At 44.3% G+C, this 12,624-nt stretch overlaps 1 gene segment (V, D, J or C); it reads right to left on the reverse strand.

Moving 5' to 3' along the window:
- The window catches only part of LOC114909464 (T cell receptor alpha variable 26-1-like), a 61,612-nt gene extending 49,531 nt beyond the window's left edge, over positions 1 to 12,081 (reverse strand). The window contains 1 exon segment of the V gene segment in view: positions 11,979 to 12,081. Coding sequence covers positions 11,979 to 12,081 — 103 coding nt within the window.
- Positions 12,082 to 12,624: the final 543 nt, after the last annotated feature.

A 12,624-nucleotide genomic window follows, 5' to 3' on the forward strand; every position in this document is an offset into this window, starting at 1 on the left:
TGGATGAGGACGGGAGGGTAACCACAGACTTTGCTGAGGAACAGTTCAGCATCTTTACTGTAAGAAAGTGCCGCAGTGACTGTCCGTGTCGATGCTCTTTTATTGTGTTCAGTGTTGATTGGTGTCCAGCGAGGGTGTGTGTCCTCAGTCAGGAATTCGCTGCTTGACAGTTAATTGATAACTGATTTGGTACCATCACTGACAGTTTAACTAGTTCCGCTAAGAATTTCCAAGAAGGGATGGAAATCCTTTACGCTCGTGTACTTTCAGAACACACACACAACTTTCTGAACCGCTTGTCCCATACGGGGTCGCGGGGAACCGGAGCCTACCCGGCAACACAGGGTGTAAGACCGGAGGGGGAGGGGGCACACCCAGGACGGGACGCCAGTCCGTCGCAAGGCACCCCAAGCGGGACTCGAACCCCAGACCCACTGGAGAGCAAGACCAGGTCCAACCCACTGCGCTACCCCCCCCATTACTTTCAGAACACTTGTAGTAAATTCCAGTAATTTATGAATATCCTATTAATCAGCTGTGCTTTAATTTAACCGTTAATGTTATCAGTTCCAAAGAGTTAATTATCTATTACATTTTTCCCAACTGACACATATTTGGAGCTGTATTTTCCTCACTCACTCACTATAAATAGCTGCTTTTCCCAAGACCAGGTTGTGAGGGTCTTGAGCCTATCCTGGAAATGCAGGGTGCTAGGCTAGTCAGGGTAGGTGAGGGGAAGGTGGAGGTGAAGGTAGGTGAAGTCATTGCAAGGTGACCACACACTGTAAGCAGTGTGGAGTCACCAGTCCAGTTCAGTTCAATGTATTTCTGTGTGTCTCCCTCAACCAGGATGTAACTGAGCTCAACCTCCAGCAGCAGCACTGATATCTTATTAAACAGCACTGTAACCGCACCTTTTGGCCACCGTTTTTAGGAAGTCAGGAGCATCGCACAGATGTGATTGTGGTGAACCAACAGTAGAGGAATTAGTTCCTCAAAGGGTCGATAAGCATCTGGATGCCACTTGATTTCTGCTGAAGGTTTTTGCTGGAGTGCAGAGCCTCTCGTGTCACTGTGGTAGCTTGTATGGCGCAGTAGTAGATGGCAGAATCGTCAGCTGTCGGCGTAATTCTCAGTGTTCCTCTCTTTTCTGAGGTGACCACTTCTGGCTGATACTTCCCGCTGTAATCTCCATATTTAGTGGAACCTGTTGCTCTATTTATGTATTTAGGAGAACCACCATTAATGGGCTGTTTGTACCACTGCATCGCATAAAAGTTACTGGTTTTGTAACTGCAGTCGATAATGACGGATTGACCCTCTGTCACCTCCTTAGACGCCGGGCTTTGTGTCACTTCATCTGCGCTCTGAACATCTGAGGAGGTAAAGAAAAGCATGAGGTGAGTGAGAGATGATGGAGCAATGGAAGCAGATGACAATGTGATGTGCGGGAGAAACCCTGCAGTGGTACTCACATGGTACGAGTGAGCAGACTGACCAGGCCAGCAGGTGGCAGGAGAAGCGAACATGTACAGAAATGAACATTGTCCGGTGTTTTTCGTCTGCTCGGGATGGACGCTCTCTGCTTCCTTTCACCTCCTCCTCTCTCATATGAAGGGAAACGCTAAACGGGAAGTAGGAGGGGCTTGGTGAGTCTGCACTAAAACTGCACACTGCAGTATAGCAGAAAAGTCCTGAAATATGAAAAGATTTGGTTTCTGCCTGTAAAAGTTCTCATGGTGAAAATAATGTGAGATTAACTGATATGTAAGTGCAATACAGAAGATGTGATAGTCGTTTGACTCAGTATATAATGTGGGAATGTGAGTCAAGTTTCAAAATCAGCAAGTTAATCATAAAATAATTTAGTTTCCCAACAGAATTTTCACCAACAGGAATGATGACTTGGTGGTGTGCTGAGGAGCTGTTCTATCCCCCAAGGGCTGGGCAGTTTAGGCATACAGTATATTTAAGTGCAATACAGACTGTGCATGTTCATCTTGCGTTTATGTGGGTTTTATCCAGGTGCTCTGGTTTCCTCCCACAGTCCAAAGTCAAGTGTATCAGGTGAACTAGTGACTCAAAATTACCAAAGTGTGTATAAATGTGTGAATATGGCTACCATGTAGTGGACTGGGGTCACATTCAGGGTTTAACCCAGCCAGGGTTTCTGGGACAGGCTCAAAATTACCACAATGCTGAGTTGGAGAAGTGGTTAACGTTTGTTGGGGGGGTGCGGTGTCGCAGCGGATTTGGCCGGGCCCTGCTGTGTGGTGGGTCTGGGGTTCAAGTCTTGTGTGGGTTGCCTTACTGTGCCCTGGCATCCCGTCCTGGGGTGTCCTCTCGCCTTCCAGACTTGCGCCTTCTGTTGCTGGGTCAGGCTCCGGTTTGCTGAGACCCTGCTCGGGACTAGCAGTTATAGACATTGTGTGTGTGTGTGTGTGTGTGTGTGTGTGTGTGTGTGTTAATGTTCTGACAGCTGGTTCTAGACTACAGTAAATATTTTACCCACCTGAGAATACCAGTGCATGACTGTACAGTATATATGTCTCTATTAAAGAATAAAGACAATTTGCCTACATCTGATTCTAGTCTCCTCTAATACTGCGACTGCATCTCTTGGTATTGAGCTCATGTGACAAATGGACTGTCATGAATGCAGTGGGTGAATTGCTACATGGAACAACAGCACCATCTGGAGTTTCATATCCAAACAGCTGTTCTCCAGGCTTTGACTCAAAGCAGTCAGTCAAAACGTTAGTGAATGTAAACCCTCGAAGCTTACTTTATTTGGAAAGATGCTGCAATTTGAAAATGATGAATAAATCAAAGAGGAACAGATCTGGGCGTGAAACAGCATAGTTCATGAGTTGTTCATTTAACTGGTGCAACAGCTGGTAACACTGGGGTTTCACCGTTTATGAGCTGTGCATTGAAGTGCAGGTTTGAACCCAGAAAGGCAATAGATAGCAATATATTGCAAAAGCAGTGTACTTTTCATCTCCACGTAGTTCCCCATGAACCTCAATTAGCTTACATGTTACCCGGCTGAGTGCTCTGGATCCAGGTTTTATCTAAATGATCACTGCTTAGGGGTGCGGTGGCGCAGTGGGTTGGACCACAGTCCTGCTCTCCGGTGGGTCTGGGGTTCGAGTCCCGCTTGGGGTGCCTTGCGACGGACTGGCGTCCCGTCCTGGGTGTGTCCCCTTCCCCTCTGGCCTTACGCCCTGTGTTGCCGGGTAGGCTCCGGTTCCCCGTGACCCCGTATGGGACAAGCGGTTCTGAAAATGTGTGTGTGTGTGTGTGTGTGATCACTGCTTTTTCCAGCTCTGGTAAACCTCTGAGTTTTTAATTTTTTTTTTTCTGGACTCTTTTCTATAGGCAAACCAGGTTTTTGTACGAGTGTTTAGGTGGATTAATTACTGTGGTCACCAGCGCACAGTAATACACAGTAGAGTCTTCTAGTTCCTCTCTTGAGATGGACAGAGAGGCTTTACCAGATGACTTGTCAGCACTTGAGGAGAATCTTTCTTCTGCAAACTCCGCACTGTAGCTATCGGACCCACTGAACAGAATGAACTGTGGAGGTGTTCCTGGATACTGGCGGTACCAGTGGATCCAGTAGCTAGTGCTGGTTGTGCTGAAGGTACATTCCAGAGAAACACTCTGTCCTTCTTCCTTCGACAGCGAGGACTCCTTCTGTTGAATCTCATCTCCAGCTGAAATGGCTGTGAACAACAGATAAAAACCCATTTACATTTATTCAGTTAGCAGATGTTTTGTCCAAAGTGACATAGATTTCAGCAAAAGTACAATTTATCCATTACATTCAGAGAAGGAGACATAGCTGCAGACATGAAAGTCTCAAGCAAACCTAGTTTGTTCCCTACCACTTGCGCACCGAGGTTCATCTTTCAATTAGCTGCATAAGACACGGGATAGACAAAACCCGATACCCCACAAACACACACACTTTCCGAACCGCTTGTCCCATAGGGGGTCACGGGAAACCGGAGCCTAACCTGGTAACTCAGGGCGTAAGGCTGGAGGGGGAGGGGACGCACCCAGGTCGGGATGCCAGTCCGTCGCAAGGCACCCCAAGCGGGACTCAAACCCCAAACCCACTGGAGAGCAGGACCTGGTCCAACTCATTGCGCCACCGAGCCCAAATCCCAATACCCTCCCACCAATTTTTTTAAAATTTAAAAAAAATATTATAAGACACACAAATGAACAAGTACAATGCCAGAGTAATGACTGAATAAAGATTGTATCTGGGGATGCTTATGGAGTTACGATGCCTGGACAGTTACACCGTAAACTAGCTGGAGAGATCTTGGGTAAAGTGGCTCTGGAAAAGGTGGGCTTTCAGACCCTTCTTGAAAACAGAGAGAGTTTCTACAGTTCTGAGTGACAGGGGAAGGTCGTTCCACCACAACGGACCGAGAACCTCCCAGTGTTGCTTTTCGTGCACAGGACCACCAAAGGAGGAGAAGTAGACGAGTGAAGGGGCCTGGCTGGGGTGTACCGCTTGATCAAGTCCTGTAAATAGCCGGGAGCAGTTCTATTGATGCATTTGTACACAGTAACCAGGGTTTTGAATTTGATTCGGGCAGCTATAGGAAGCCAGTGCAGAGAGATGAGTAGAGGAGATACATGGGAGTGCTTTGGGAAATCAAACAACTCGTGCACCAGAATTCTGTAGAAGCTGCAGAGGTTTGATGGCATTAGCAGGAATGCCACACAGGAGAGAGTTGCAGTAGTCCAGACGGGAAGTCACCCTGGCCTGGACAAGTAGTTGGGTGGAGTCAGTAGTGAGGTAGGAACGGGTCCTACGAATATTATAAAGGATGAATCTGCAGGACAGCGTTGTGGCTTCGATATGTTGAGAGAATGACAGACTCGCATCAATCGTTACTCCCAGACTCTTAGCGAAGAAGCCACGAGAAATGAGTGAGTTGCTCAGTTTGATCGAGAGGTCGTGACAGGAGGACAGGCCAGCTGGGAGGTAAAGAATCTCTGTTTTGGAGAGGTTGAGTTGGAGGTGGTGATCATACATCCATGAAGAGATGTCCGACAGGCAGGCAGCAATGTGTGAGGACATGTCTGACGCACCAGTTTTACACCCATTTTGTAGAATTTTTTTACTTCCAGAGAGACGGTGAGGATCAGTTTTAGCTATAATGACCCACCAAGTTCTCACAAGCTGTGTTTAGTTTAGAAAAACTGATTGAATTTGGTTTCACCAGTAACATGAGACATACTGGTGTCCCATCTGTGCACATGAGTTGTTACATTGATTTCATGGCATTATTTTATTTACACAGAAAACAAGCATTTTATGTCTTCTAATCCTGCAACTTCTTACGTAGCTGCTTTTAGACAAGAAGTGATCAAAGTTGGTTTCACTAGAAAGCAGAATGGTGGTGGTGCTGCTTTGTAGTGCCTGGGCTGTGGGTTCAAAACTCGCTCAGTCTGGGCAGAGTTTGCGTCTCTCTTATTTGCATGGGTTTCAATTCACATTCCGCAGACATGTGTTCTAGTGGATTGGTCACTCTAAATTCCCAGTACCGTGTGTGTGGGTGTTGATGCGACTGAATGATTCCTCTTTTGACCACTAGAAAGCAGCAGATGTTCACTTCAGAGACCAACAGCTATTATTGTACTGCCGCAAGTCCACTAAATTATCACAACAGTCAGTTCGGCAATAACAAGTTTTTCACTGAAGTGATTTTGATGTGACACAGAAGGAATGCAAATTTTTGGAAGACGATTTTCTCTTTGACTGTGATTTGGGAATAATGAAATTCCATTCATAAAGTTGAAACTTTATGATTGCATTGTCTGAACTTCTCTCCTTCAGTGAGTTTTCTTTATGGCACAAATAGGTCTCAAGTGAAAATCTCACGATATGAATAATTCTTGCAGTCATTTGTTCATTATTTTCATGTGCAACAAAAAAACATTATTTCAGTGTACAGCTGTTTTTTTATGTGTGAAAGGGGGTGCATCAAATTTATTCAGACTTGCATATATTTAGATAATAGTAAGAGCAAAAAGTTTGCCATTTTTCTAAAAGTAGTTTATTCAGTCACAGTGAGGTTTTTGTACAGAGTAAATGGGTTTCCTGTCACTGTGGGCCTCAGGGCACAGTAGTACATCGCAGAGTCTGTCAGTGCTGTAGAGGAGAACTCCAGATCCACAGTGCTGTTCTTTTTGTGAACTTTGGCAGACAGGTGTGGATATGGAGGACTGGCTTCCTGTACATATCCTGTGGATTCTAAAATTAACAGGAGGAATTCTGGTTTTGACCTGGAGTACTGTCGATACCACTGTAGGTTATGTATGTTGCCGCTGTAGTTGCAGGAAAGTGTAACACTGTTTTCCTCCGAAACATGAACTACATCACTGACTGGTGTTATTGAATCCCCAGCACTGTAATCTGTGGGAAACAAGAATTATTATGTGAATTCAAGGACATTAATGACTATTTTGAATATAAAGTGTTTACATTTGTGCTTTTATCCCCGAGTGGAACACGTTCACTTGAAATGCTGACCTGATTGCAGTTTTCATAATTTTTAAATCAATGTGTAAAAAAAAATGAACTGTAAATTATGACTTACCTACAAGTGCTGAGAGCAGGAGAAATGAAGAGAACAACATCATGGTGGATGGAGAAAGACACACTGACAGTGTGTACAGTTAGAGCTCAACACTTCCTCTACTGTACAGGAGAACTCCTCCTGCCCTGAAGTGCTCTGCTCCTCCTTCATACACAAGCACACACACACTCATCTGTGCTGGAAGACAGATCAGTATTATTACACATGACTTTGTAGAGTTAAATATGAATCAGATATCAACTGCAAATATTATCACTTAGTACTAAGTTTGCATGATTTTGAGTTTTTTAATTTGTCTTCTTAGATGTTTGGAAAGGTGGTGCAGTGCGTTCAGCTGATGCTGGCTGTGTGATGGGTCTGGAGTTTGAGCCCTTCTTAGGGTGCTTTGTGATGGACTGGCGTCCCCTCCGGGGTCTGTTCTTTCGACCTTGCACCCTGTGTTGCTGGGACTCTGCTTGAGACAAGCGGTTGTGGACAATGGATAGTTGGATAGATGGATTTTGAATTTAATTCAATTGGTTTTCTGCAATAGTCCAAAGAATAAGTGTGTGTCAGGTGAACTAGTGACTCTAAACTGCTTTCAGTGTGTGAGTTGAAAGTGTTACCTTGCTCTATAAACACCGTAATCAAACAGCAGCTATTGAATAACTTGCAGTATTAATTTATAAATAATAGAGAAATCTGAGAATGAAGCAGAAAGTCTCCTACTGTAAGAGTGTGCCAGTTTCCTGGAGTTTCTGTAAGGGGTTCAGAGTATTACTGTCACTGTGGGCCTCAGCGCACAGAAATACACAGCAGAGTCATACAGCTGCACATCCTCTATTGCCAAAGGAACTGAACTTGTGTTGAGTTTTGCATTAAATCTCTTCTTGTACTCTTGTACTGTATCGTTGCTGTATTTGTCACGTCTCAGCATGTACTTGGGAGGGTCATTAGGACGCTGGATGTACCAGAAGAGATACGGATTTGTAGAACTTGTAGTTGTAAAGGTACAGCTGAGAGTGACTGATCCTCCTTCATATCCGATCACATCTCCTGTGGACTGAGTCACTGTGTCTTCAGCTCTGATTTCTGGTGAAAAAAGAATACATATTTTTTTAATGCATAAGAGTAGTTTAACAAAATGCACTAAATAAAAATATGGATGAAATTATACCTAAGTAACAAGCAGTGAGGATAACAGCTATTCTGAGGCACAATTCCATACTGAAGTTATAAAACACTTGAAAACTATAGAGTTTGTGGAGTGTGTAAAGAATCTCTCTTGTTGTTTCCAGTCTTGTCGTCAGTATCTCTCTGCAGTTCCAAGTCCTGATGAGGAGTTTATGAGGGTGTTCAAAGTACAGGAGTGGAAATATTGCTACAATGTCGCCCCCAGGAGGATGTGTGTAAATACTTGCTCACGTCTCCAGGAAAGTACAGTACACACACACATCATCTGGAACTACTAGTTCCATGTGGGGTCATGGGGAGCTGGAGTCTAACCGGGCAACATAGGGCGTAAGGCTGGAGGGGGAGGGGACACACCCAGGACAGGATGCCAGTCTGTCACAAAGCACCCCAAGCGGAGCTCAACCCCCAGACCCACCGGAAAGCAGGACCCAGTCAAACCCACTGCACCACCGTGCCCCCCCAGTACAGTACAGTACAGTATTTTTAAATTTGTCAGAGGTTTTGCACGGAGTCCAGAGGAGCTGGAGAAGGAAGAAGTAGGAACAGAAGAACCGACACAGTGCTTCACGTCTCCTCTTTTCATTGTTCTTTCTCTCTGTTAGTCCTCGTTTCCTTTTCATTTCATGTTAAAACTGAATGCACTTTCAGTCGTTGCATGGCTGCATCACAGAGATGAATGTACTTCTCTGCTAGAGCCCCTGGGGGGAAGTAGGTTTTTGTACCACTGTTGCCCTGAGTTCATCACTGTGGGCCTCAGTGCACAGTAATACACAGCGGAGTCAGTCAGTTGCAGCCTCTGAATTGTTAAAGGTACCGTGGTTTTCTCAATGCTGGCATCGAATCTGTCCTTGAATTCAGCCGCAGTATCACCAGCTCCAGATGTGTACCTCTGCAGAATATACTTGGGAGAGCCGTTAAGGTGGTGGATGTACCAGTAGAGATATGCAGCTGTCCTGCTAGTTGTAAAGTTACAGCTGAGAGTCACTGATCCTCCTTCGTATCCGATCACATCTCCTGTGGACTGAGTCACTGTATCCTGAGCTCTGATTTCTGGGGAGAAAAGGACACAATATTTATGAGACACAACCAAAATCCATCATAATTGATTGAACAAAATGATTAATTGTGAATACTGCAGTCATACCAAGGCAAATTGCAGCAAGAATGACAATAATGTTGATCCCATGTGCCATTACTGATCTGCTCAGTGACCAAACACTACAAACTGATCTGTGTACTTTTCAGCACATCAACAGTCTATCGGTCTGTTTCTTCCACTCCTGTAGCCTATTTGTCTGTCTCTCTCTCCCTCTCTCTCTCTCTCTCTCTCTCTCTCTCTCTCTCTCTCTCTCTCTCGATCTGCCTAATTTCAGTAAAAACCTTATTTTTACTTGAGTTTTTGCAGTGAAAGTAAGTGTATATGGTGTGGTGTAATACCACCCCCATTAGGATGTATGTGTGACAACCCGAAGACTTTTAACCTTCACAATGTGTTCCTTAGTGATGTCAAGCAGCACGTAATGCAAAGACACTCTGCCCCCTGCAGGGCGTGGGTCTCTACTGCACATACCGGTCTTCAGATAGTCCTGCCTGCTTTGTAAGCGTGTTTCTGACATCCTGTGACTCTTTATCACCTGTAACAGTGATGAGTTCTAAAGCCAAAAAAGCTCAAAAGTAAGAGGTACAAGTTGATTAAAGAAGTTGAAAGGCACACATAAAACCGGAAGGGACAGACATCATAACACTCTTAAAACTCCCAGTCATAACACTCCTTTGAATAGCAACATCATGATGAAAGATTTTCTATGATCACTTTTACTACGGTGTTCATTTATTGGAAATGATACTGTAACAGCACTGAGGGGAGTAAATGTGTAAATAGTTGGCATTAGTGTTTATGTGTGTCTACATAGTTGTGTGTGGTTTCTGACTGGTTGTCGTTCTATTTATGTTAAGTGTTCGAGAGTGGAATTCTGGGGAGTCCCGGGGGAACCCCTTAACCATGGGGTGCAGCAGGGGGGCTGGGAGTGACCCAGAGGGATTCTGAAGCATTCTGTGTCTTGTCTTGTCTGAAGAGTTTTTGTTAAGACTGCTGCTGAGAGACATGTATGGTTTTTTTCCCCTCACCCCATCTTCTGGTTTGGTTTCTAGTAGTTTTGAGAAGGTATTGTGACAATACTTTACAAATAGTTCAGCAGAAAGGATTTACTAGCGTTAGAACTGATTACAGTAATTTTGTTGTTATTCATAATATTGCAGAAGACATGATAGGCTTCATCATAGACAATGTACTTGTACTTAGTATATAACATACACTAAACAACCTTGTTCTTAGCATGAGAAAAACCAAGAAGCTCATTTCTGATTACTGGAAAATTAGGATCAACGAACACAATCCCATTCACAGCAATGGTACAGAAGTGGAAAAGATCCGTTTTTTTTTTTAAGGTCCCCAGAGTCTCGTGGTCTCTCAACACCTCTGCAGTTCAGGTGATGAGAGACCATGTATCAGAGACCACCAAGTATCAGTCCAACGTCCTGGAGAAAAACACCACCGCTGTCCAGACCCTGGGTTTCAGTTCCTTGCGTGGCCACCAGAGGTCCCCCCTCCCCAGAATTTGAAAAGCGGTCACAAGAGTGTAACGATTGTAAATAAATTCTGAAAATTCTGGACACACATCATCCACCTGTCTGTGCAACAGCTACTGTACCAGTTCTGACCACATTTGCAGCACCTTCCTCCCAGATTTACTTCACTGTCTCACCCCATCAACTCCACACAGTCATGTTTACCACAGTAACCACAGTTACTTCTGAAGTTCCGGCTTACCCTTAAAAGATCATTAATTTTTATATCCCAGGACGATATCGCCGTTCATTAGATACAGGTTACCTTAAAGTACCTGTCATCAATAAGACCTCAGTAGGAGGTCGCACCTTTAGTTATAGAGCACCTAAACTGTGGAATAGTCTAGCAGTTACCGTCAGAAATGCCCCGTCTGTTTCTGTTTTCAAATCCCGACTTAAGACTTATACGTTCACTCAGGCATTCAACCTCGTAATGTAATTCAACCTGCCTTGGTTATTTATTTCATCACCTTTACAAAAATGCATTTTAAATTTACTTAAGTAACAAATTACTAACTCTGTCCTATCTTCTCGTTGAGCACTACCTCTCTACATAAGACCTGAGGAGGCTAGCCAGCGGTGACAGACGAATCCCGTGCTGACAGAGGATGATGCCCATCTGCCGTGACGATCGAGACGTTCCATGCCGAGTTGGGGATCCAAGATGCCATTTACCAACATTATAATTACTTGTTACACTGGCTTACAAATTGTTATTTTCTAGAATGCCCAGGAGGGGTGGACAACCACTGGCCCGTGGACCCCGAGAGGTTTTTTTCTCCCTCAACTTACAGTTTTTGTTCCTTTCCCCAGTGGCCAGTAGGTATACTTGTAGCTCTACAATAAGTTCTTCATTATGGTAGCCATTAATTGATTGTCTTCTTTGTTTGTATCTGTTTTTCTTGCCCTATGTCTGTGTTGAAGCGCTCTGTGTCACTGCGTGAGAAGAGCGCTCTATAAAAAATAAAATAATAATAATAATAATAATAAAATTCTGCTGCTGTGGAACTGATCCCACACTGTCGGAAAGAAGCTGCATTTCATGGTTGCTGAGAGGAAGTTCTGGGCAAAGGAGTTTTTGTAGAGCTTCTCAGTGGCTTTTGCTCACTGTGCCACCCTCAGAGCACAGTAGTAGACGGCTGTGTCTGACATGGTAAGAGCTTCGATGGTGAGCTGGGTTGAGTCCCTGGATGTGGTACATTTGAATCTCTTATTTGTACTGTGTTCCACACTACTGTATGATCGGGCCCCCTTGTAGAGGAGATACTGAGGAGCCTGGTTCGGGTTCTGTCTGTACCAGTAGAGATAAACATTGTCACTGTTAGTACTGTATTTACAGCTCAGTGTCACTGATTCTCCTTCTTTACCGGACTGGTGATCCTTTTCAGGTCTGATATCATCACCAGCAATCAGTCCTGGAAAGAGAACATATAAATATCAAGGATGACAAAGAAATGACACAAGAATACAACCCTACAATATTTACCACAGTAAAGAACACAAATCCCCAGGTGACAGTGACAACAGGAATTACTGTGCAACAGCTCTGACCTGTGGTGATGGTGACAATCAGTAAGATGAATGATTTCTCCATGTAGAACTGAGAGTAACACGACTGCGCTCCTGTGTTCGCTGTGCTGTGGGTTGTGTTCATTGTTACCTCGTTCTTCTGGGCTTAATCAGGTCACATGACCTCCCCTAAGGAATCGTTGCTCTATGTGTCATCCATATGTGGCCCCGATCTTCTCCATTTCAGACCCCTAGGGTGCAGTGTTTTCTTTACGTTTTATATTGTACTTCATATCCAGGAGTTTCTGTAAGGGGTTCAGAGTGTTTCTGTCACTGTGAGCCTCAGCGCACAGTAATACACAGCAGAGTCACACAGCTGCACATCCTCTATTGTCAAAGGTACGCTGCTGTTAACTTTCCTGAGAGTGGATTTAAACCTGAGTTTAAATTCTGGCTCTGTGCTATGTCCTTCATTTGTATCTCCTCTCAAAATGTATCTGGGAGACTCATGAGGACGCTGGATGTACCAGAAGAGATCTGGAACTGAATAGGTTGTTTTATAGGTACAGCTGAGAGTCACTGATCCTCCTTCATATCCGATCACATCTCCTGTGGACTGAGTCACTGTGTCTTCAGCTCTGATTTCTGGTGAAAAAAGAATACATATTTTTTTAATGCATGAAAGTAG

This window comes from Scleropages formosus, chromosome 25, assembly GCF_900964775.1.
Source record: "Scleropages formosus chromosome 25, fSclFor1.1, whole genome shotgun sequence".
NCBI lineage: Eukaryota > Metazoa > Chordata > Actinopteri > Osteoglossiformes > Osteoglossidae > Scleropages > Scleropages formosus.